The sequence below is a fragment of the Hordeum vulgare genome, chromosome 2H (assembly GCF_904849725.1).
Source record: "Hordeum vulgare subsp. vulgare chromosome 2H, MorexV3_pseudomolecules_assembly, whole genome shotgun sequence".
NCBI classification, from domain to species: domain Eukaryota; kingdom Viridiplantae; phylum Streptophyta; class Magnoliopsida; order Poales; family Poaceae; genus Hordeum; species Hordeum vulgare.
Window position 1 is genome coordinate 475,625,217 of NC_058519.1, and position 26,268 is coordinate 475,651,484.

The 26,268-nt window shown below is 50.6% G+C and overlaps 1 protein-coding gene across 2 annotated transcripts; it reads left to right on the forward strand.

Annotated features, from left to right (window-relative positions):
- Window positions 1-10,894: 10,894 nt before the first annotated feature.
- On the forward strand, window positions 10,895-26,026 carry LOC123426725 (ubiquitin carboxyl-terminal hydrolase 27). 2 transcript variants are annotated; one of them, XM_045110599.1, is made up of 12 exons: window positions 10,895-11,141; window positions 11,232-11,350; window positions 11,444-11,589; window positions 11,697-11,820; window positions 15,945-16,045; window positions 16,133-16,360; window positions 23,948-24,016; window positions 24,113-24,244; window positions 24,331-24,465; window positions 24,552-24,614; window positions 24,702-24,941; window positions 25,064-26,026. In XM_045110599.1, exons 2-12 carry the CDS (start codon window positions 11,347-11,349, stop codon window positions 25,334-25,336), a joined length of 1,515 nt encoding a protein of 504 aa, XP_044966534.1. In that variant the 5' UTR covers window positions 10,895-11,141; window positions 11,232-11,346; the 3' UTR covers window positions 25,337-26,026. The 2 variants fall into 2 exon arrangements, with proteins under 2 accessions (XP_044966534.1, XP_044966533.1); XM_045110598.1 differs by having other exon boundaries at window positions 11,232-11,589.
- The last annotated feature ends 242 nt before the right edge of the window (window positions 26,027-26,268 follow it).

Consider the following 26,268-nt stretch of genomic DNA (forward strand, 5'->3'; position numbering starts at 1 on the left):
TCGATGTGTGGAGTAATAGTAGTAGATGCAGACAATATCAGTCTACTTTTCTTGGACATGATGTCTATATGTATGATCATTTCCTTAGATGTCATCATGACTTTGCGCGGTTCTATCAATTGCTCGACAGTAATTCGTTCACCCACCATAATATTTGCTATCATGAGAGAAGCCTCTAGTGAACACTATGGCCCCCGGGTCTACTTCACTTCATATTTTCAGCTCTACACTTTTACTTTGTTGCACTTTTCGCCTTCAGATCTCACCTTGCAATCAATTGTGAAGGGATTGACAACCCCTTTATAGCGTTGGGTGCAAGTTTGTTTGTTTTTGCGCAGGTACTTTGGAAACTTGCCTTGATACTCCTACTGGATTGATACCTTGGTTCTCAAACTGAGGGATATACTTACTGCTACTTTGCTGCATCACCCTTTCCTCTTCAAGGGAAAAACCAATGCAAGCTCAAGAGGTAGCAAGAAGAATTTCTGGCGCTGTTGCCAGGGAGTATCAAGTCAAGAATAGTCTCCCTTCAACGTGTCAATTTGTGGCACCGGGGACTATTCTAAGTGAAGCTTATCCAAGTAACATTCGCAAACTCATCTCTTGCATTTACTTTTTTGCCTCTCGTTTTCCTCTCCCCCGCTTCTGGAAAACAAAAATTTACAAAAATATTTGCCTTTTTCCTTTGCCCTTTTCTTTCGCTTGCTTTCTGTTTGCTTGTGTGGGATAGTCTACCTATCCTCATGGCTAGTCCTATCGCTTGAACGATACTCCCGAGAGCGAAGTTCTTAATTTCAAATAGAATGAGGGAGAAAATTTAAAGGATGCTTGGTATAGGATCTGCCATGCTCAGAGTAGATCTACTCGTAAGCAATCTACTACCATTCTCCTTCGCAACTTTTATGTGGGAATTTCCCCTTGGAATAGGTATGTTCTTGACACAATCGTAGGTGGAAATTTCTCGGGTAGCCATACCGTTGTTTCTTACAGTGCCTTAATAAATTTGGTAGGCTCACCCCCACTCATGGTTAATGGAACTACCTTAACTTTGGAGCATGTGATGCGTAGGCTGGATATCATTGAAAATAAAGTTGCTACGGTTGAACTCATTGAAAATTTGGATAAAAAGATCCACAATAAAATCACTCAGTATGGATCCAAGGTGGGAATGAATTTGAAAAATTTAAAGGAGAGGAAACCCACAGTCAACGAAAAACTAGGTCATGATTCCGCTAGAATTGGCAAACTAGAGGATGTTATAACCAACTTGGGTTCCGCTTTTGCTGTTGTTCAAAACACTCCAAATTTCGCCCACAATAAGGCCACCAAGTTTGTCTTTGTTCCTAAAAACAGTGGTGAACCATCTAGTAAGAGAGATGAAGATCTTAAAATGATGAGTGTTCACCCTACTTATGGTTTGAGCACCAAAGACGACGATACTTGATTCTATCGCCTTATGCCTAGCTAAGGGCGTTAAACAATAGCGCTTGTTGGGAGGCAACCCAATGAATTTATCTTTGCTTTTTGCTTTCTGTTTTGTTGTGTCCACACCATCATAATTTTGTTATGATTGTGTTTTTTGTGTTTCTTTTTGTGTTTGAGCCAAGTAAAACCTTTATGACTAGTTTTGGTGATGGTTGTTTGATCTTGCTAAAAAAGACAGAAACTTTGCGCTCATGAAATTATTTTTAATTCCTATCTAGAAAGAGATTTTGAGTTGATTCTTTTTGCTACTGGTTTATATGCCAATTGCCCAAACTGTCATAATTTTTCAGATTTTTTCCAGATACCAAAAGTATATAGATTGCTACAGACTGGTCTGTTTTTGACAGATTCTGTTTTTGTTGTGTTGATTGCTTATTTTGATGAAACTATGGATAGTATCGGGGGGTACTAGCCATGGAAAAGTGAGAATGCAGTAATCTAACACCAATATAAATAAAAATCAAGTTTGGTACAGTACCTAAAGAGGTGGTGATTTGTTTTCTTATGCTAATGATATCACGAGTTTCTGTTTAAGTTTTGTGTCGTGAAGTTTTCAAATTTTGGGTGATGTTCTCATGGACAATGGGATAAATAGTGGAAAGAGCTCAAGCTTGTGGATGCCCAAGGCATCCCAATCCAATTCAAGGACACCAAAAAGCCTAAGCTTGGGGATGCCCCGGGAAGGCATCCCCTCTTTCGTCTTCAATCCATCGGTAACGTTACTTGGAGCTATATTTTTATTCACCACATGATATGTGTTTTGCTTGGAGCGTCGTGTGTTATATGAGTCTTTTCTTTTTGTTGTGTCACAATCATCCTTGCTGCACACGTTTTGAGAGAGACATGCACTCATCGTGAATTTGCTAGAATACTCATTGAGCTTCGCTTATATCTTTTGAGTTAGGCAATTTAGTTCACATGTGCTTCACTTATATCTTTTGAGCTAGATAACTTTGCTCTAGTGCTTCACTTAGATCTTTTTAGAGCACGGCGGTGTCATATTTTGGATAAATAAGAACTCTCGATCTTCACTTATATTTTTTTGAGAGTGCTCTCTCTGACTAACTTGGTAATTGGCTTGTGCTATGAAAGTAGTCCTAAAGATGATAGGCATCCAAAGAGGATATAATAAAAACTTACATATTCATGTGCATTGATTATAAAGAGAAGTTTGATTCCCCTCGATTAAGTTTTGAGATATGGATTTGGTAATACTAGAGTTATGTTAGTAGGGTGTCGTGAATCTAGAAATATTTGTGTTGAAGTTAGTGATTCCCATAGCATGCACGTATGGTGAACCGCTAAGTTAGGAAGTCAGAGCATAATTGATTTATTGATTGTCATCCTTTGTGTGGCGGTCCGGATCGCGCGATGGTTAACACCTACCAACCCTTCCCCTAGGAGTATGCATTTAGCACTTTGTTTCGATTACTAATAAAACTTTAGCAATAAGTATATGGGTTCTTCATGACTAATGTGAGTCCATGGTATAGATACACTTTCACCTTCCACCATTGCTAGCCTCTCTAGTGCCGTGCAACTTTTGCCGGTGCACAAACCCACCATATACCTTCCTCAAAACAACCACCATACCTACCTATTATGGCATTTTCATAGCCATTCCGAGATATATTGCCATGCAACTACCACCGTTCCGTCCCATGACTTGTGCCGTCACTTTCATATTGCCATTGCATGATCGTAAGATAGCTAGCGAGATGTTTCAACGTCATACGCTAAGCTAGATCATTGCACATCTCGGTACACTGCCGGAGGCATTCCCTATAGAGTCATCATTGCTCTAAGTATTGAGTTGTGAGTAAATAAAAGTGTGATGATCATCATTATTAGAGCATTGTCCCATGTGAGAAAAAAAGGAGGCCAAATATGCCCACCAAAAAAATGAAAAGAGGCCAAAGAGCCCAAACAAAAAAATGAGAGAAAAAGAGAGAAGGGACAATGCTACTATCTTTTTCCACACTTGTGCTTCATAATAGCACCATGTTCTTCATGATAGAGAGTCTCTTGTTTTGACACTTCCATATACTAGTGGTAATCTTCATTATATAACTTGGCTTGTATATTCCAATGATGGGCTTCCTCAAAATTGCCCTAGGTCTTCGTGAGCAAGCAAGTTGGATGCACACCCACTAGTTCTCCTTTTGAGCTTTCACACACTTATAGCTCTAAGTGCATCCGTTGCATGGTAATCCCTACTCATTCACATTGATATCTATTGATGGGCATCTCCATAGCCTGTTGATACGCCGAGTGGATGTGACCATCTCCTCCTTTTTGCCTCACAAACTCCACCACACTCTATTTCACCTATAGTGTTATATCCATGGCTCACGCTCATGTATTGCGTGAGAGTTGAAAAGGTTTGAGAAAGTAAGAGTGCGAAAACAATTACTTGGCCAATACCGGGGTTGTGCATGATTTAAATTCGTTGTGTGGGGATGATGGAGCATAGCCACACTATATGATTTTGTAGGGATAACTTTCTGTGGCCTTGTTATTTCAAAAGTTCATGATTACCTTGCTAGTTTGCTTGAAGTATTATCGTTTTCATGTCAATAGCAAACTATTGTTTTGAATCTTATGGATCTGAACATTCATGTCACATGAAAGAAGTTGCAAAGGACAAATATGTTAGGTAGCATTCCACATCAAAAAATCAGTCTTTATCACTTCCCTATTCGAGGACGAGCAGGAGTTAAGCTTGGGGATGCTTGATACGTCTCCAACGTATCTATAATTTTTTATGGTTCCATGCTATTATCTTGTAAACTTTGGATGTTTTGTATGCATTTTATATCTTTTTTGGGACTAACCTATTAACTCAGTGCCAAGTGCTAGTTCCTATTTTTTCCGTGTTTTTGACCCTTTTCAGAGAAGAATATTAAACGGAGTTCAAACAGAATAAAACCTCGGGAAAGATTTTTTTCCGGAACAGAAGATACGCAGGGAACTTGAGAACCAAGGCAAAGGACTCGGGAGGAGGTCACAAGCCCCCTAGGCGTGGCCTAGGGGGTGCCTAGCAGGCTTGTGGGCCCCCCGTGGCTCCTTTGCCCTACTTCTTCCGCCTATAAATTGCCTAAAAATCTGAAACCACGGGAGAGAGCCACGAAAATACTTTTTTGCCGCCGCAAGCTTCTGTCTCCGCAAGATCCCATCTGGGACCGTTCTGGTGCCCTGCCGGAGGGGGGATTCAGACACGGAGGGCTTCTTCATCAACACCATTGCCTCTCCGATGATGTGTGAGTAGTTCACCATAGACCTTCGGGTCCATAGCTAGTAGCTAGATGGCTTTTCCTCTCTCTTGGATCTTCAATACAAAGTTCTCCATGATCTTCATGGAGATTTATCCGATGTAATCTTCTTTTGCGGTGTGTTTATCAAGATCCGATGAATTGTGGATTTATTATCAGATTATCTATGATTATTATTTGAGTTTCCTCTGATCTCTTATATGCATGATTTCGTATCCTTGTAATTCTCTTCGAGTTGTGGGTTTCGTTTGGCCAACTTGATCTATAATTCTTGCAATGGGAGAAGTGCTTGGTTTTGGGTTCATACCGTGCGGTGTCCTCACCAAGTGACAGAAGGGGTAGCGAGGCACGCATCGTGTTGTTGGCATCAAGGGTAAGAAGATGGGGTTTATATCTATTGCATGAATTTATCCCTCTACATCATGTCATCTTGCTTAAGGCGTTACTCTGTTCGTCATGAACTCAATACACTAGATACATGCTGGATAGCGGTCAATGTGTGGAGTAATAGTACTAGATGCAGACAATATCGGTCTACTTGTCTCGGACGTGATGCCTATATGTATGATCATTGCCTTAGATGTCATCATGACTTTGCGCGGTTCTATCAATTGCTCGACAGTAATTCGTTCACCCACTGGAATATTTGCTATCATGAGAGAAGCCTCTAGTGAACACTATGGCCCCGGGGTCTACTTCACTTCATATTTTCAGCTCTACACTTTTACTTTGTTGCACTTTCCGCCTTAAGATCTCACCTTGCAATCAATCGTGAAGGGATTGACAACCCCTTTATAGCGTTGGGTGCAAGTTTGTTTGTTTTTGCGCAGGTACTTTGGAAACTTCGCTTGATACTCCTACTAGATTGATACCTTGGTTCTCAAACTGAGGCAAATACTTACTACTACTGTGTTTCATCACCCTTTCCTCTTCAAGGGAAAAACCAACGCAAGCTCAAGAGGTAGCAAGGGAGGGTTCTTTTCCCAGGTTGTGTGCTTTGCAGTCCATAGCATTTCTCTAGTATGCACACATCTAGGGGGAGCCTCTCTATATTTTATAGAGTTTGGGTTTGCTTATGTTATTTGTATATCCTTTTGTGCAAATCCTGTATTGTCATCAATCCACCAAAAAGGGGGACATTGTTAGGGCATATTTCTCCCCAAGTGGTTTTGGTGATTGATGACAATGCATGTGCGGACTAATCGTGTGCATTGAGCATTTCAGATAATTCATGCCTAGGCACAAGAAGATTCGGTGCCCCTCGGAGTCCTTTGAAGATGATTGCCTTCTACGTTTATTTTTTATGGATGAGAGTCGTAGGAAAGCCGTACTATTAAGTGGGGGGTCCGCTTCGAAAAGGCTAGGGTGGAATCAACACGTACACATATGTTCTTTTGAACCACCTTTCCTTCGCTTCAATGGAGCTCCAGTCTGTTTCCCCTTGTCTGTGCAAAGTGAAAGCAGCAAGGTGCTTGTATTCAGTGGCCAGCGGTAGTACCGCAGGTGCCAGCGGTAGTACCGCTCCTAGCAGCGGTAGTACCGCTGTCACAAGCCTCTGTTACGAGCATCTACGGTAGTATGAGTGGTCGTTGTTTTTTACTACCGCCCACAAGTGGTAGTACCACAACTATGTCCGGTACTACCGTGCCGACGGACTTTTGCACAACCGTAGCATCAGCACAGGTAGACACGGAAGTGATTTTTTTACTTCCGTGGCAGTTGGACACTACCCTGCGGTAGTACCGTAAGGGCGTGCGGTAGTACCGCTCCGGCGGTTCTACCGCTCGCTGCCCCGTGCAGTAGTGTCTCCCTCCGCCACCATCATGCCTGCGGTAGTACCGCACCAGGCAGCGGTAGTATGCTGTGCTCGGGCTGACAGCGGGGGTAACGGTTGGATTCTTTTCCCCCACTATATAAAGGGGGTCTTCTTCCCCAAGAAGGCTATCTCTTCCCTTCCCAAGCTCCATTGTTGCTCCAAAGCTTATTTTCGCCCGATCTCTCTCCCTAGCTAATCAAACTTGTTGATTTCTAAGGATTGGTTGAGAAGGCCCCGATCTACACTTCCACTAAGAGATATTTGATTCCCCCACTAATCCCTTGCGGATCTTGTTACTCTTGGATGTTTGAGCACCCTAGACGGTTGAGGTCACCCCAGAGCCACATTCCATTGTGGTGAAGCTCCGTGGTCTTGTGGGGAGCCTCCAACCTTTGTGTGGAGATTGCCCCAACCTTGTTTGTAAAGGTCCGGTCGCTGCCTTCAAGGGCACCGCTAGTGGAATCATTGCATCTCGCATTTTGTGAGGGCGTGAGGAGAATACGGTGGCCTTAGTGGCTTCTTGGGGAGCATTGTGCATCCACACCGCTCCAACAAATACGTACTTCCCTTCAAAGGGAAGGAACTTCAGTAACACATCCTCGTCTCCACCGGTTCCACTTGTGGTTATCTCTTACCTTTACTTTGTCCTTATTATTATTGTGTTGTATTCCTTGCTTGCACCAGGTGTTGTTGTTAGCATCATATAGGTTGCTCACCTAGTTGTTCATCTATAGAACCTTTTGTTGCTAACCCTAATTTGTTAAGAAGAGTTAAAAATTGCTAGTTGCTTATTCACCCCCTCTAGTCAACCATATCGATCCTTTCACTAGGTTTCAAGTCATTATCAGATTCAGCTTCGCTATCAGGGTCATGGCGTGAAGATTTTGAGGATACCTTGGAGCCTTTTGCCATGAAGTAGTAGGCTACAACATTTTCGTCGTCACTGGCTTCAGTGTTGATGAGGAGGCCATTATCTTCGGGGTCGAAGACAAACGAGGTGACAAATGCAGAAGCCATAGCCACACCAGCAACTTCAGAATAAAACTCCTCCTTATATCCCTCTTGAGGTTCAGACTTAGATTCAGAATCCATCTCCTTGCCAATGAAAGCATGTGCCTTGGAGCTCTTCTTATGTGACGAAGACTTGGATGAAGACTTGTGATGCTTTTTCTTCTTGTTGTCATCAGAATCATAGTCCTTACTCTTCATCTTTGATTCCTTCTCCCATCAAGGACAATCAACGATGAAGTGACCTACACTTCACCAGATTTCTTGGAGTCATGCCTTGAAGAATTTCCAAAGCGTTTTGACTTGGCAAACTCCTGGAATTTCCTTACAAGTAGCGCGAGTTCTTTGCCAATGTCTTCGGCACCATCGGAATTGCATTCAAATTTGCCTTCGGATGAATACACAACCTTTGCCTTTAGTGCACGAGAACGACCAGAGCTGGAACCATAGATTTCCCTTTTCTCAGCTTGCTGGAACTCATGAGTGTTCAACCTCTCAAGTATATCAGTAGGATCCAATTCCTTGATGTCAGTCCGTTCTTGGATCACGAGGGCAAGAGTGTCAAAGGAACTATCAAGAGATCTCAATAGCTTCTTCACAACTTCATGTTTGGTGATATCAGTGGCACCTAGAGCATTCAACTCATTTGAGATATCAGTGAGTTGATCAAACGTGAGCTGGACATTTTTATTGTCAAGCCTTTGGAAGCGGTTGAACAGGTCATGGAGCACATCTACACGCGAGTCTCTTTGTGACGAGACACCTTCATTGACTTTAGACAACCATTCCGAGATTTGCCTCGCAGTCTCAAGAGCACTGACACGACCGTACTGTGCTTTGGTCACATGACCACAGATGATGTTCTTGGCGGTTGAGTCCAGTTGAGCAAATATCTTCACATTAGCAGAAGTGACACCTTCACCAACCTTGGGAACTCTAGCCATGATGACATACCAAAGGTCGTTGTCAATGGCTTCAAGATGCATGTGCGTCTTGTTCTTCTAGTATGGATAATCAGTGCCATCAAAGACATGGCACACAACAGAGACCTTGATTATCCCTATAGTCGACATAGCTAAAACTCAGGTGGTTAAACCGAAACAAAGAACAAGGGAGTACCTTGCTCTGATACCAATTGAAAATGCTAGTTATCGACTAGAGGGGGGTGAATAGGAGATTTTTATGAAAAGCTTCGAAACATTAAATGTATTCGAAGTATGTGAAAGCGATAGAGGATTGGGTAGGGATAACAATGAAGTATCTAAGCATAGCATGCAATACTACGAAGATATCCAGACAAATAGAGCATAGTCATCATGCACACTAAGATATATCAAGGATAAACTTAGGTAGTATGAATATAAATGGCAGTTTGAATGTCTTCGGCTAATGTCTTCGAGCTAAGATGATCAAACTATGGCTTCACAGTACAATACAGTAAGTAAGAGAGTGAAAGATAGAACCAGTAGCTTCATGAAGACACAAGATTTGTTGGATCAGTTCCAGTTGCTGTGACAACTTTACGTCTTGTTGGGGAGGCTGAGATTGAACTCTGAAAACCTCGCCTTCACCTTGTTCCTCGTGAGCCGAGGTCACTTAGACCACGCCCAATCACTCAAGCAAGTCTTCAGGGGAGATTTCTGAAACTTGTACAAACTTGGTCACCCAACAATCCATAGTGACTCTTCGATTGTTTTAGACCATGGCCACCCGACAATCCACAATAACTCTTGGATGCACTAGACCACGACGTCTAACCATCTGGTAGATCATAGTCTTTAAGTGTAACAAGTCTTCAATTCTCTCAAAACAGGACGACTTCGGTAATGCTCAAACACACTAGCTCTAGGTGTTTGGATTTATCCTCATATGATAGTTTTCTCTCTCAATGTATTCTAGGTGGGTTTCTCGAAAACAACAATAGCCATATCTAACTCTGAGCAGCCACCAACATATGGTGGAGGGGATGGGGTATTTATAGCCAACAGGCACCCCGACATGATATGACCGAAATAACCCTGGGTCAATGGCCAATTGACACGTGTCCAACTGTCCGATTTCAAAGACACATGCAACAACATTACTTGGGCTACAAACAATGCTGACTCAACCAACTCTAGAAGAGATTTTCTCTCATTGTCTTCATTTGAAGACAGGTATTTTGGGTTGAGCATCACTTCAGCATCTGACTTCGATCACATCGACCCCACTTAACAGTACAACAGTTCCTATGACTCGAGAAAGAAGAAATAAAACTACCAAAAGACTTCGTCTTCGCGTTTCATAGTCTTCAAGCGATTATCTTCGCATATCACCAATGGCTTTGACCATCATCAATGTCTTCGGACATTTTTGGGGGTTGTCCACCAACGAATCTCGAGGGAGTTATGTCTATGTTCTCACAAACACATTAGTCCCTCAACCGCGTTTGCCTTCAATACTCCAAAACCAACAAGGGGTTGCACTAGATGCCCTTACAACTACAGCCATCACATTGAAGTATGGCTGGCGACGACAGTGCTATCTTTTTTGCTGCAACCGACAGTAGGAAAGCTACAACCAACGCCCAAATTTGCTACAACCAGCGACAACAAAGTGTGGACGGCGGTCGACGACGACGATGCTGTGATTTTTTGCTGCAAGCAGCAGCAGGAAAGCTGCAACCAACGACCAGATTTGTTATAACCCGCGACAACGAAGTGTGGATGACGGTGATAGCGCTGTGATTTTGTTGCAACCAGGTGACGACGAGCATGGCCGACAACGATGACACACGATTTTTGTTGCTGCAATGGACTTCAAGAGAAGCTTCCACCGGCGTTCGATTTTTTTGTTGCAACCATGGGGGCTTCGAGAATTGCGGATGTTCGGGATCGAGAATGGTGAGCAACGACAAGCTGGCGAGGTCATCGGGGAAGGGGGGGAGGGGGATTCTCTCATGCTCGTTGTTGGTGCGGCCATGATGTGCTGGCACGTGAGGAAAAAGGAAGGGAGTAAGAAGACGACACATGTGACACATGTGACGGCTGCCCGCACGCATATCGTGGGGTTGCGGGGCGGCCGACCCAATTTTGGACAGTGCTAAAAAATAATACTTACTCCGTCTCAAAATAAGTGTCTTAACTTTGTTTAGCTATAGTATATATTTTTTTTGAGCTTGAGACAGTTATTGTGGGACCGAAAGAGTTCTATGAAGGGTTTTGTGCAAAATTGGTCAGGGTCTTAGTCTCTTCAATCTGGGCCGTGCACTGGCCATCGAGCGGACGAGAGCGACACTGTTCAGATCTTGAGCACCCACGAATACCCCGTTTCCTTGAGTTCTTGCTCCTCTGCCTCGACGGTCGCCTGTTCGCCTCTGCGGATTCCTCCCCTTCCCAGTCTCGTCTGCTCTTCTTCTCTCCCTGATTTCAGAGACGGAGAGCGGGACACAAGAAGGCAGGCCTGCTTGCTTCGCCTCCTCATCCTCGTCGGCGGCCTCACCGACGGCCAACGGGGCGCAACCAGGGACTCCTACTCGTGCTGTACTGCCGTTTACTGTTATCTTTTCTTTTCTTTTGCGGGTAAGTAACCCCTAGATTGCTTGCGAGAGTACGGTTCGCTCGTGGGGATTCTGAAATTAAATGCCATGAAAACTATTTCTACTGATTCAGGTGCCGCGAATCGGATAGCCAAACAAAAATCTCTGGATAGGAATCAAATCTAGGCTTCTTCTGAGGACCGAATTCTGTTTCTTGCAAAGGATAGTGGGTCAGGGCAAGTCGATTCATGGGTAAGTTCGAGCACGGCAATCTACTGCTATCTCTTAGCCAGGGACACTGGCATGGTTTCAGTCTTACAGCCGTTGCTGTTGGGCTGGGGATAGGAGTTGCTGGGCTGTGCAAAGTGCTGAATAGCAGTTTGGGCGTACAATGGCTTCTCGGGAAGTTCTCTTCGGAATCGGAGAGGCTGTACTACACTGGAGGCCTGCAAAATCTTGGCAATAATTGCTTTCTCAATGTTATTCTGCAGGTAGCTCATACATTTCTTTTACTGAATCCATATTGCGGCGTGCATCGTGTGCGAGTATTGTTCTCGGGTTGGAGTTCATGCTAAACCAGAGAATGTTTCCTTGACAGGCACTTGCTAGCTGCGACAATTTTGTATCCTCTCTAGACGATTTACTTGAAAGTGATGATGTGCTACCCGAGGAACAGTCTGAAAGAATGCCTCTTATCCTTGCTTTAAGTTCCCTTTTAAAAGGTAATGTTGGTAACATGGACTGTTAAACTTTGTACCATCTTCAAGATTACTATTGGGGAATTCAGTGGTGTATAGAATCAGCGGTCAATGCACTTGTGTAGCTTTACTACCGGGATCTATAGTCCCCAGAATGTGTCCGCTAAACTCGCGCGCTAGGTGCGCGATCCGCTCTCTGCTATGTACTACTCGGGCATCCATTGTATGTCTTCAGGAAACGAAAATGGAGTTGATTTGCTCGTCGACTGTGTTGGACACCCTTGGGTCCGAGTTCGATGGCTCTACCTATCTCCCGGCCGACGGCACCCGCGGCGGCATTCTCATCGCTTGGAAAACTAGGGCTGTCACCATTTCCGACCCCCTATTTACCCAAAACACGGTCACGGTCAAGGTGCGCGCGCCTGAAGGAGCCCCGTGGTGGCTTACCACGGTGTATGGCCCCCAAGGCGACCCCGAGAAGCTGCTGTTCCTGCAAGAGTTGCGGGACATTCGCGCCGCATGCCAGGGCCCATGGATGCTATGGGGCGATTTCAACCTCATCTACCGGGATGCTGACAAGAGTTCGGGCAACCTGAATCGCCGCATGATGGGCAGATTCCGGCGTGCCATCAACGACCTTGCCTTGAAGGAAGTCTACCTCAACGGGCGCCGCTTTACTTGGTCCAACGAGCAATCGCCGCCGACGCTCGTGCACCTTGACCGGGTACTATGCACCTCGGAGTGGGAGGACTACCATGGGGAGTGCCACCTCCGTTGCCTTGCATCCGTCGTGTCCGATCACTGCCCGCTGCTCCTGGACTGCTCTCCTATGCCCGTGGCCCATAGGCGCTTCCGCTTCGAGGAATTCTGGCTACGCCTCGACGGATTCCACGACACCGTCGCCACAGCCTGGAACTCGGTGCATGACCCCGACCCCTTCCAGCGGCTGGTCCGACGCCTGCAGGCCACTGCCCGCGCCCTTACGAGCTGGAGTGCCCGCTCCACGGGCAGCATCCGGGACAAGCTGGCCATCTCCCCGAGCTGATTGCCCGCTTCGACCTCGCGATGGAGACTCGCCCGCTCACCCTGCCAGAGGATTGGTTGCGCAGGCAGCTCAAGCTGTCATACCTTGGGCTCGCCTCCCTGGAGCGCACTATCGCACGGCAGCGCGCCTGTATCACCTTCCTCGCGGAGGGAGATGCGAAACGAGCTTCTTCCACTGGCAGTGCACTTACCGCCGCCAGAAGAATCGCGTGCATAGCCTCCTAGTTGATGGGCAGGTACTGTCTGATCACGAGGAGATGGCCCAGGCTGCATTCGAGCACTTTGACGGGCTCCTGGGCACTGCGGTGGACCGGGAGCACACGCTTGACCTGGAGCAGCCCATCACGCCCGGCCATCTGGACAGCCTGGACGAGCCATTCACATCCGAGGAGATCTGGGCTGTGGTGAGCCGCATGCCGCCGCACAAGGCACCGGGGCCGGACGGGTTCACCGCCGAATTCCTGCACGCCTGCTGGTGCATCATCAGGCAAGACATCCTGGACGTCTTCGAGCAGCTGTACGCACTACGAGGGAGAGGGTTTGGTAAGCTCAACCAAGCCCTGCTCACCCTGCCGCCCAAGCGCGCGGATGCCCACAAGCTGGGCGACTATCGGCCCATTTGCCTGATCCACATCGTCGCCAAGATATTCGCGAAGGTTCTGTCGTTGCGCATCGCCCCCAAGCTTGATAGCCTGGTGAGCCGCAACCAGAACGCCTTCATCGCCGGACGCACGCTCCACGACAACTTCATGCTCGTCAGGCAGTCTCTGCGGATGCTCCAGCACCTGGGCGCGCCGTGCATCATGCTCAAGCTCGGCCTCACGCGGGCTTTCGACTCCATATCCTGGCCGTTCCTCTTCGAGGTCCTGCGCCAATATGGTTTCGGAGACAGGATCAAGGAATGGCTGTCCATCCTGCTCTCTTCGGCCAGCACGCGAGTTATGCTCAATGGAGTACCCGGACCCCTGATCTGGCACAGGCGCGGGCTGCGCCAGGGTGACTCCACATCGCCGCTGCTCTTTGTCCTGGCGGTTGATGCGCTGGCCCGCCTCATGCATAGGGCGCTCCAGACTGGCATCCTCCGGCGCCTGCACCCCTGACGCAGCATTCCGGCAATTTCACTATATGCTGACGACGTGATGATGTTTTGCCACGCTGAGATGGAGGAGGTTATTGCTGTGAAGAGCATCTTGGGCATCTTTGAGACTCCATCGGGCCTGCGGGTGAACTACGGCAAGAGCTCCGCCACGACCCTGCATGGGGGTGAGGATGACGACGCCCTGCTGGAGGCGCTGGGCTGCCAGCCCGCGGGGCTGCCCATCACGTACTTGGGCATCCCGCTCTCCACTCGCCGGCCCTCAGCGGCACAGATGCAGCCACTGGTAGACGCCGTCGCAGGCCACCTTCCGTCCTGGAAGGCATGGCTCATGAACAAGGCAGGACGGCTGGCATTGGTTAAATCTGTCCTCAGCGCGATCCCGATTCACCAGATGCTGGCCCTTTCGCCCCCGAAGAAGATCCTGAAACAGCTTGAGAAGATCCAGCGTGGCTTCCTCTGGGCTGGGCGTGAGGCTGCAATGGGAGGGCACTGTCACGTTAACTGGCGCACTCTCCGTCGGCCACTTGCCTACGGCGGGCTGGGCATTCGAGACCTGGAGCGCACGGGGCTAGCGCTCAGGCTCCGCTGGCTCTGGCTATCGAGGACGGATGCCGACCGTGCATGGCAAGGCCTTGACCTGCAGTTCTCCCCTGAGGAGCGCGGCCTATTCCATGCATCCACCCTCATGCTAGTAGGTGATGGCCTAACCGCTCTGTTCTGGGAGGACCGATGGCTGCATGGGCAGTCAATTCGCGAGCTTGCACCACTCCTATACCTATGCATCCCCAAGAACAGAAGAAGAGCGAGGACGGTGGCGGAAGGCATCGCCGGCAATGCCTGGGCCCGTGACATTAGAGGTGTGGTGGGCCTGCAGGAGATAGGCCAATACTTGAGGACTTGGCAGCTCGTCGCTCGCATCAATCTGTCCTCGGAGCCGGACAAGCTCATCTGGAAGTGGACGGCCAACGGCATCTACTCGGCGAGATCTTGCTACCGGGCAACCTTCCATGGATCATTGACATGCCACTCTTGGCAGCTCATTTGGAAAGGTTGGGCTCCCCCGAAAGTCAAGTTCTTCCACTGGCTTGCGGATCTGGACCGCGGCAAGGCTCGCGCGCCGAGGGCTCCCTCACCACACTCGCTGCCTCCTATGCGACCAAGAGCCTGAGACTATCCAACACCTGCTGATCTCCTGCTCCTTTGCGCGGCAGGCATGGCATGAGACGCTTTCCTGGCTGCACCTCCCGGCCCCTCTGCCGATGCATGACGCTTCCATCCAGGACTGGTGGAGTAGGGCGAGAGACGCCACCCCCCCACCGCTCCGCAAGACACTGCGATCTGTCGCGCTGCTGGTCCCCTGGATGATATGGAAGCATAGGAACGCGTGTGTGTTCGATCACATCCCTCCGTCGCTAAACGAGCTCTTAGATAGGATACAAGATGAGGCTAGATGCTGGGCTCGGGCTGGGGACAAAGGGCTTAGGGTAGCCTTGCCCCCAACCTGGGATGTCCACTAGACCTACATGTAACCGTGTTGTAACCACCTCTTCGGAGGCTGTAAACTATCCCCCCTTTTCAATGCAAAGAAACGCAAGGCTTTTGCGTTTTCTCGAAAAAAAAGGTGGCGGAATGGATACATACTGTGACTTTTAAACACAGTTTCCCACTTTTCCCCAAGCTAATCTCCAATTTATTGTTCACATTTATGGATCCGTTTGACCAAGTGCTAAATTCCCATATAATGGAACTGTATTACCTGGAGCAATCGATTGCCCGCTGCTCATAGTTTAACGTGCTTGATGATCCAGTTGGTCCATTCCGTTGCTGCTTCTATTTGAAAGAACTTTTGCAAACAACATTTTATAAATTTTCTTTCTTCTTAAATTATATACTCCTATTTAATATGTGATGTCCGAGCTCTTTGCTTACTTACTGTTCATAAATTGCTATCTTGTCTGTCTAAAATTTCTTTTACTACTTAATGAATCTGCGTATATGTCTGCAGACTTGAGCACAGTTCGAGATAAGAAAATTGTATTGAATCCAGAAAGCGTAATGCATGCTTTGAGCTGCTATGTTAGTCACTTCAATTTGACCAGACAGCAGGCATGATGCTTTGTTCCATCTATTCTTTAGAAATCTTACCTTGTGTATGATATCCAGGATTTGATAAGAAGTATTTTACCCTCATAGGATGCTTCTGAAGCTTTTGTTCATCTATTGACATCACTGAGGGATGAATTTTCCCATTGCTATGTACCATATAAGAGTTCTCTGGCAGACATTACCATGTTCCACTCCAAAGTATACAAGCAAAGGGAAGGTAACCAACCTGAATGCAAGCGCTGGAAACAAAACATATTTGGTCCCTTTGATGGGACTATTGGCAGCACATTATCTTGCAGAAATTGTTCATCTGTGGTAGATATCTATGCCTCTTTTTCGTAACTATAAACGTGTGGTTTATGAACTATTTAGTTATTGTTATTTCTACTGCTATATGCATTTTTTGTTGGCAAATTCAAACATATCTTGGACCATTAGTATTTTTTTAGTTAGAGGTTAGTATATGACTATATTGCATAGAGGAAATATGTATTTGTGGAATCTACTAATGTTAGATAGTTCACATGGGAGAACTACCAAAAATGGCCGGCCTTCATAGCTTGAAGGAGATTTATGGTATTAGAGGACATAGGGATAGAAATTGACTAGAGTGAGAAAATTTTAGATGGTAGAGACGTAATTCTTGTTTGACTGAAACCACATGAACTACAGTACTAGTTTAAAAAATGTGGTTAAAGGGGCAAGTTCCCTCCCTTAACTGTACTCTAATAGCATTTAGGTAGAAATGAGACATCCCTGCGGATCAAACGCGAGTGGGCGAGCTTACACCTGTAAGTTCTAGCCACCAAGCTAGCGCTCGGTTCTCCACGTGTACTACTTAGACTGCTTTGAACTGCTCCTTAGATCTACATGGACTCAGCTAAAGAACATCCTGGGATAATAGGCTATAACATATAGTGGCTTTACTTCCCTAATTTTTCTTATGGATGCGGCATGCATTTGCTTTGGCTCTTGCTGACCTCTTTCCGGAATCCTCGGCTGCCCGCTGTTTCCTGCAGTGTCTCATTTTTTTTCTCTGTTCATACCGCTGACTTGTATGAGTCCACATTTCCACAACATTATTAGTTTTTTGAGAACACGCAAAAGCCTTGCGTTTCTTTGCATTGAAAAAGGGGGGATAGTTTACAGCCTCCGAAGAGGTGGTTACAACACGGTTACATGTAGGTCTAGTGGACATCCCAGGTTGGGGGCAAGGAACCCTAAGCCCTTTGTCCCCAGCCCGAGCCCAGCACCTAGCCTCATCTTGTATCCTATCTAAGAGCTCGTTCAGCGACGGAGGTATGTGATCGAACACACGCGCGTTCCTATGCTTCCATATCATCCAGGGGACCAGCAGCGCGACAGATCGCAGTGTCTTGCGGAGCGGTGGGGGGGGGGTGGCGTCTCTCGCCCTACTCCACCAGTCCTGGATGGAAGCGTCATGCATCGGCAGAGGGACCGGGAGGTGCAGCCAGGACAGCGTCTCATGCCATGCCTGCCGCGCGAAGGAGCAGGAGATCAGCAGGTGTTGGATAGTCTCAGGCTCTTGGTCGCATAGGAGGCAGCGAGTGTGGTGAGGGAGCCCTCGGCGCGCGAGCCTTGTTGCGGTCCAGCAGCGGTCCAGATCCGCAAGCCAGTGGAAGAACTTGACTTTCGGGGGAGCCCAACCTTTCCAAATGAGCTGCCAAGAGTGGCATGTCAATGATCCATGGAAGGTTGCCCGGTAGCAAGATCTCGCCGAGTAGATGCCGTTGGCCGTCCACTTCCAGATGAGCTTGTCCAGCTCCGAGGACAGATTGATGCGAGCGACGAGCTGCCAAGTCCTCAAGTATTGGCCTATCTCCTGCAGGCCCACCACACCTCTAATGTCACGGGCCCAGGCATTGCCGGCGATGCCTTCCGCCACCGTCCTCGCTCTTCTTCTGTTCTTGGGGATGCATAGGTATAGGAGTGGCGCAAGCTCGCGAATTGACTGCCTATGCAGCCATCGGTCCTCCCAGAACAGAGCGGTGAGGCCATTACCTACTAGCATGAGGGTGGATGCATGGAATAGGCCACGCTCCTCAGGGGAGAACTGTAGGTCAAGGCCTTGCCATGCACGGTCGGCATCCGTCCTCGATAGCCAGAGCCAGCGGAGCCTGAGCGCTAGCCCCGTGCGCTCCAGGTCTCGAATGCCCAGCCCGCCGTAGGCGAGTGGCCGACAGACAGTGCGCCAGTTAACGTGACAGTGCCCTCCCATTGCAGCCTCACGCCCCGCCCAGAGGAAGCCGCGCTGGATCTTCTCAAGCTGTTTCAGGATCTTCTTCGGGTGCGAAAGGGCCAGCATCTGGTGAATCGGGATCGCGCTGAGGACAGATTTAACCAATGCCAGCCGTCCTGCCTTGTTCATGAGCCATGCCTTCCAGGACGGAAGGCGGCCTGCGACGGCGTCTACCAGTGGCTGCATCTGTGCCGCTGAGGGCCGGCGAGTGGAGAGCGGGATGCCAAAGTACGTGATGGGCAGCCCCGCGGGCTGGCAGCCCAGCGCCTCCAGCAGGGCGTCGTCATCCTCACCCCCATGCAAGGTCGTGGCGGAGCTCTTGCCGTAGTTCACCCGTAGGCCAGATGCGGTCTCAAAGATGCCCAGGATGCTCTTCACAGCAATAACCTCCTCCATCTCAGCGTAGCAAAACATCATCACGTCGTCGGCATATAGAGAAATTGCCGGAATGCTGCGACGGGGGTGCAGGCGGCGGAGGATGCCGGTCTGGAGCGCCCTATGCATGAGGCGGGCCAGCGCATCGACCGCCAGGACAAAGAGCAGCGGCGATGTGGAGTTACCCTGGCGCAGCCCGCGCCTGTGCCAGATCGGGGGGCCGGGTACTCCATTGAGCATAACTCGCGTGCTGGCCGAAGAGAGCAGGATGGACAACCATTCCCTGATCCTGTCACCGAAACCATATTGGCGCAGGACCTCAAAGAGGAACGGCCAGGATATGGAGTCGAAAGCCCGCGTGAGGTCGAGCTTGAGCATGATGCACGGCGCGCCCAGGTGCTGGAGCATCCGCAGAGACTGCCTGACGAGCATGAAGTTGTCGTGGAGCGTGTGTCCGGCGATGAAGGCGTTCTGGTTGCGGCTCACCAGGCTATCAAGCTTGTGGGCGATGCGCAACGACAGAACCTTCACGAATATCTTGGCGACGATGTGGATCAGGCAAATGGGCCGATAGTCGCCCAGCTTGTGGGCATCCGCGCGCTTGGGCAGCAGGGCTTGGTTAAGCTTACCAAACCCTCTCCCTCGTAGCGCGTACAGCTGCTCGAAGACGTCCAGGATGTCTTGCCTGATGATGCACCAGCAGGCGCGCAGGAATTCGGCGGTGAACCCGTCCGGCCACGGTGCCTTGTGCAGCGGCATGCGGCACACCGCAGCCCAGATCTCCTCGGAAGTGAATGGCTCGTCCAGGCTGCCTAGCTGTCCGGGCGTGATGAGCTGCTCCAGGTCAAGCGTGTGCTCCCGGTCCACCGCAGTGCCCAGGAGCCCGTCAAAGTGCTCGAATGCAGCCTGGGCCATCACTTCGTGATCAGACAGAACCTGCCCATCAACTAGGAGGCTATGCACGTGATTCTTCTGGCGGCGGTAAGTGCACTGTCGGTGGAAGAAGCTCGTTTCGCATCTCCCTCCGCGAGGAAGGTGATGCGGGCACGCTGCCGCGCGATAGTGCGCTCCAGGGAGGCAAGCCCAAGGTATGACAGCTTGAGCTGCCTGCGCAACCAATCCTCCGATAGGGTGAGCGGGCGAGTCTCCATCGCGAGGTCGAAGCGGGCAATCAGCTCGCGGGAGATGGCCAGCTTGTCCCGGATGCTGCCCGTGGAGCGGGCACTCCAGCTCGTAAGGGCGTGGGCAGTGGCCTGCAGGCGTCGGACCAGCCGCTGGAAGGGGTCGGGGTCATGCACCGAGTTCCAGGCTGTGGTGACGGTGTCGTGGAATCCGTCGAGGCGGAGCCAGAATTCCTCGAAGCGGAAGCGCCTATGGGCCACGGGCATAGGAGAGCAGTCCAAGAGCAGCGGGCAGTGATCGGACACGACGGATGCAAGGCAACGGAGGTGGCACTCCTCATGGCAGTCCTCCCACTCCGAGGTGCATAGTACCCGGTCAAGGTGCACGAGCGTCGGCGGCGATTGCTCGTTGGACCAAGTAAAGCAGCGCTCGTTGAGGTAGACTTCCTTCAAGGCAAGGTCGTTGATGGCACGCCGGAATCTGCCCATCATGCGGCGATTCAGGTTGCCCGAACTCTTGTCAGCATCCCGGTAGATGAGGTTGAAATCGCCACATAGCATCCATGGGCCCTGGCATGCGGCGCGAATGTCCCGCAACTCTTGCAGGAACAACAACTTCTCGGGGTCGCCTTGAGGGCCATACACCGTGGTAAGCCACCACGGGGCTCCTTCAGGCGCGCACACCTTGACCGTGATCGCGTTTTGGGTAAATAGGGGGTCGGAAATGGTGACAACCCTAGTTTTCCAAGCGATGAGAATGCCGCCGCGGGTGCCGTCGGCCGGGAAATAGGTAGAGCCATCGAACTCGGACCCGAGGGTGTCCAACACAGTCGACGAGCAAATCAACTCCATTTTCGTTTCCTGAAGACATACAATGGATGCCCGAGTAGTACATAGCAGAGAGCGGATCGCGCAGCGCCTAGCGCGCGAGTTTAATCCCCTAACATTCCAGACCACTATCTAAGGACCTCGATACATGGGAGAGAGATCGACAACAGTCGCCGCCAGCCTAGCGCGCACGGACCATGACATCACCCGCCGGCGTAGCCATGTCAGCGGGGATAGCACGGTCTACCAAGGCGGCCATGGCCTGCAGCACTGGAAGCCCCAGCGGCATGGCGAACATATCGTCATAGGCCTTCATCTCTGTGGCAGTAATCTGTTGGTTCACCCCCACAATGCCGAGAGTGCGCAGAATCTGCACCACCGCGCGCCGATCTGATGCGCAAGGAGCCGTGGCTTTGGTGTCGGCGGCTGCGGAACGTCCCCTCCTCGGACTGAAGTTGAGGGCGGGGCGCTGCCGCTTCCCGGGAGAGGGCAGAACGGCATCGAGCTGTTTGGTGGCCGCGGAGAGGAAGGCACCCAGCGTCCAGGGCTGGCTGGGGGCGTGGCAGTTGCGCCGTCGCTGCAGGGTGATCGGCGGCGAGGCGAAGCGACCTGGGACCAGAGCACGGGTGCTAGTGCTAGCAGCGCAGGGGGAGGAGTCCTGCCTGGGCGAGGGTCTCTGCAGTATCGAGAGGCGCCTTGGGCAGAGGGATGAGCCCGGTTCCACGCACGGCAGGGTCGAAGGCTCCGTGGGCGTCGCAGGCCCGTTCGCCCCGGCAGGCATGGCAGTTAGCGCGGGTGTCTCGACCGGCGTGGCCCCAGGGGCAGTGATATCCCGGGTCCTGGGCCCATTCGCAGCAGCAGCAGGCCCGGCCAGGTCAGCTTCCGCGGGTGCAGGGGCAGGGTCAGCAGCACCAACCTCCGCGGGTCTCGGGGTGACAGCTGGGGCCGGTGGGGACGGGGCGGGCGTGGCCGAATTGGCGGGAGCGTGCAGATCGCGTCCCGCCTCCCCGTCGTGGGTGCGCGCGTGGGCCTGCTGCGGCTTTGCAGGGAGGGGCTGCGGCGGTGCAGGGGGGGCAAAGGAGATCCTCGCCCCCTTCGGTCCAGACAGGGCTGCAGGAGGGACCCGGGGGATCGTCCCATCAGGTTGCTTTGCAGGAGCCGGTCGTGGCTGGCCACGATCCCGACGGGGTGTGGGATCGGGCGCAGTAGTGGCGGGCCCGGGCGAAGCATCCTCGGTCAAGGGCGGGTTTGAATCTACAGCCCCCTCCGGTCCTCGTCCAGCGAATGGGGGCATGCCACCCGTCCCACTGCCAGCTGTCGCGCCGTCATCAGCGCGGGGGGGGAGTTGGCAGCTAGCGATGGGGCCACCGGCAAAGTGGCTTTGGGCGTCACTGCGGGCCGCTGGCGCCTTCCTTTCCTGGCGCCATGACGCGGGCGTGTAGGCCCCTGCTGACCGGGCCAGGCGAGCATCCCCTGGCGCGTGGGGCGGCGCCCCTGTCGCGGTGCGGCCGAGGACGGCCAGGGCGCGACCGTACAAACACCGCCGGAGCCGCCGGAGCCGCCGTGGGCATGCAGCACCAGAGCGTCCACTGCCATGCCATCCGCCCGGCCGGCATGCGCCCCGTCCGTACGTCGACGCTTGCGGCCCCGTCGGCGCGCGCGTCCATTGCCGTGGCCCTGCCCCTTGCTCGGCCCAGGGCCATGCCTGCCAGTAGCGTCGTCAGCCTCGCCACCATTGCCGGGGGAGTGGGCAGCGGCTGGAGCGGGTCTGATCATCTCGGCCTTGGTGAGGGCGATGGCCACCGGGAACGTGAGCGTCCTGACGGCCGACGCCTCCGAGGGCACGCGGCCGGGCAGCTGCTCGACGATTTCCAGAACGGCGGCGCGCCGGATGGCAGCCGGGTCGTGCGCGCGCCCTGAGACGCGGAAGACCGCCATGTCGTCGCGGGAACGAGTGCGGGGATGCAGTCTCTCGATCCAGCAGCAGTCTCCCAGCAGGTGTTCGGCAGTGGAGAGCAACCAGGCGTGAGCGGGGATGCCGCGGAGCTCCAGCTCGACGCGGTACTCGAGCTCGCCGGCACCGGCATGGGTGAGCTTGCACCAAGGCCGGAGCGACAGCGAGAAGCGGGCGGAGCTGATGAAGTGCTCGCTGCGGAGCCGCCGCATGATAGCCAGGGAGGAGAAGATGATCAGGAAATCTTCGGGATGGTGCTGGTGAACCGTGAAGTCTCCTTCCTCGAGCTCGAGGGAGCCGAGGAGCAGCGCGGCGACCTCGTCAATGGACACGGAGGGGCGGGTGCCCGTGACCGAAGCCACCATCGCGCGGGCGAGCACCAGCTCGGCCTCGTCCATCTCCTCGGTCTGCGCCATGAACACACGGGGGGGGGGGGGGGCGTCCGCGGCCGGCAAGACCGGAGGTGGGGAGGGGGCTGGAGCCAGCAGGACGGGAGCGGGGCGCGCCGCTGGGAGAGGGGCAGCGCGAGGAAGCCGGGTCTGCAGGACCGGGGCGTTGCGCGGGGATCGCTGGGTCGCGGCCGCGGGCCGCCTACCATCACAGTCACGGGAGGAGTGACCAGAGGCGAGACAGCGGCGGCAGCGAATGTCGTTAGGGCAATCCCGGACGCAGTGGCGATGATCGAGGCATCGGAAGCAGAGGCTCGCGAGCTCCTCGGGAGAAGGGCTGCGGCGGCGCGAGGTCGAGGGCCCGGCAGGGGCCTCCCGGCGCGGGCGACGGCGATGCTCCCGGCGACGAGCCTGCTGGAAACCATCCGCGTCCAGCACCGGCCCGCCCGAGGAACGGTGAACCTCCGAGCGGGAGCCAAGGCGATCTTTGGTGGGGGGACGGGCCGCGGGAGCGACGCAGCTAGGAGCGGCGGCGGCCGACGGCGCGGGGACGGCCGGCGGGGTGCGGGCGACGTCGCTGTACGAGCGCGCCGACGAGCCGCTCTCCGAGCCAGAGCAGCAGTCCCCATAGGAGACGCGCTCGCCGGAGAGGGACGTCCGGCGGTCGATAGGGTCAGCCGGCACCAGAGCCATGGCGCGAGGGGCAGGGAGGAGTGCGGGGAGGGTGCTGCCGGCGGGGCAGTCCGGGCGGCGCTGCGCGGTGGCTAGGCAAGGGGAGCGCGGAGGGAGAGGGGAGCGGAGCGGAGCCACAACATTATTAGTGATAGAAGTTAAGAAGCATGTTTTAAAATCTCTACAACTACATATATCTAGTAGCAGAGAGAGCAGCTAGCTTTTTTCTGTTGTTGAAACCATGCATATTTCGTTTTGTCAGAACTGTTGATTTTTTGTCCTCATTTTTTTAATGTCTCACAGCTGTCATTGGACTTCGAGAATTTTCACTGCTTGCCCGTCTCTCCCGTGCCTGATATAAATGGAGATATTGTATGTCCAAGTTAATCTTTCTCAGTTTGGTGGGTACATCAGTTTATACTCTGATTCACGCATTATTCATAATGCTTTGTTCCTTTTCAAATTCAGATTAATGGGTGTAGTTTGGTGGATTGCCTGAAGCATTTCACTGTATTGGAGCATCTTGATAATTACCGTTGTGATCATTGTTGGCATAATGCTGCTGCCAAATATTTCAACCTTCAATCAGAAGTTGACGAGGTAAAATTTTATGACCATATTTTCTGTGAAGTTGTACTTGTTTCACAATTTAGTTTGACGGTACCTCATATTGAGATCTGTACCAGGAAAAAGTTAACAAACTGCGCACCTGTGTCGACTATGACAGTTGCAATTGCAAGCATATATTTGGTCCAGAGAAAACAACATGGTCAGTATCTTCGAAAGCTACAAAGCAGTTGGCTATCACTCGTTGTCCGAAGGTATCCACTATTGAAAGACACCTTCTGAAACTTTGCATAGAATAATGTCTAAAAAAGGCATGACACCTATTGATGTCCTCTTCCAGATCTTGTGCATTCATTTGTTACGCGCTTCTTTTAGTTTTGATGGTGAACTTGTAAAGCGTCAGGTAAGCACTAAAAAAGACACATAAAACATTGCCTCTTTCTATCATTCCATATGAATTGTTGCTGAATGATCTGTGCTTTGATTGCAGGGACATGTTTCTTTTCCTTTACTTCTCAATCTATCCCCATTTGCCGGAGGCACATTCACCACTGGACAGGGACCTGGACCTTCAGCTATGAACGTGCAAAGATATGACACACCTTCTCTCCATTTATATCGGCAACTATATGCACACATGCCCATTAATATGTTTCCTACTGGTGGGAACTCATCAAGCAAGGCAACTAAGGATCAAGTAACAAATGGTGGTGTCCACTCACTTAATGAGGTAAGTTATCTTCTTTGAACTTCTTTTTTACTTGATTTGTCCAAGGATAATGATGATAATGGCATTCCTTCATACAAAATTTTACTTATTTGATCAACTCATTTACCCTCTTTATCTTTCAGGAAAATGTTGATGTGGCTACGAGTTCTTCATCATCATCATCGTCCTCATCAAGGATGGAGCTATATAGTCTATCAGCTGTTGTTGAGCACTATGGTGTATGCGGAGGTGGGCATTATGCAGCTTACCGGAGAGTGGCGACAAATCCTGATGCTAATGTTCAAGTACGACCTCATTGCAACTGGGTTTACGTTTCAGACGATCATGTATCACAAGTGTCAGAGGACGATGTTTTGGGTGCAGAAGCAACCCTCCTTTTCTACGAAAGGCTGTAGCAGCAGTGTGCTGAGTAGGAAATGTTTTTGGAGAAATTCGATGTCAAGAAGCAAACCTCTTCAAAGAGCTTAGATGGAAACTTTTTTAGCTGGCTGAGTTTTTGGTTGTGAAAAGTTCGTTGGTGATAAAATACGAGAATCAGCTGAGGAATCGAACTTCTGGATAATGGAGCATTATATATACCGCTGCAAACACCAACTGGGCATGGTCACATTGTTGAACAAACAGAGGGATAAAGAACCCTCAAAAGTCAGAACGGGCGTCTGGCCAAGCCAGTTGTATTTTCTTCTTCCTGAGGCCACCCCTGTAGTATATTCTTGTGCTACGAGCATCTCGGGAGTTTTGAAACGGCACACCTCCACGCTTGCAGCCAAAGCAGATGCTACACGAGCTGAAGCTTTTTTAGCTGTTACTTGCATCCATCTCCCTTCGAAACTGCAGATGGATGCAAGTAACAACTGCCCGTTCGATGACATGCATAAAATAGTTAAACACCTTCTTGCTTAATGTTGTAATTATCAAATTCATTCCTGCACTGACTAGGAGTCTTAGTATAAGGTATATCATTTTCATTAAAGGTATGAAGACAATTTACCTCTATTACCTGTGTGGGGATGTCAAGTCCATGTATTTCTTTGATATGTGGTATTTTTTTAACATGTTCAGCTTTAATACCATTTTATTTAATAGATGTTTTGGCTTCTTGCATATCTTCAGGACTGTGGAATAGAATACATCTCTTCTTTTGAATAGGTTCGAGCGGTCGCTCAGGAAGTGTCCCATTATCATCATTTTGTAATATATTGTTCAATAATTCTTCAGCTTGTTTAACCGTTCTTTTCTTAAAAACACAATCAACACAACTATCTAGGTTGTTCTTAGAAGCATCAGTTAGTCCATTATAAAAGATATCATGTATTTCATTTTTATT

What these genes read in the sequence shown, in the direction of transcription:
- LOC123426725 (XM_045110598.1), top strand. Translation starts at nt 11,347, where the DNA reads ATGGGTAAGTTCGAGCACGGCAATCTACTGCTATCTCTTAGCCAGGGA. An exon ending in CTGATATAAATGGAGATATT is followed by an intron (nt 24,017 to 24,112) that starts GTATGTCCAAGT and finishes TTTCAAATTCAG; the next exon opens with ATTAATGGGTGTAGTTTGGT. An exon ending in CTATCACTCGTTGTCCGAAG is followed by an intron (nt 24,466 to 24,551) that starts GTATCCACTATT and finishes GTCCTCTTCCAG; the next exon opens with ATCTTGTGCATTCATTTGTT.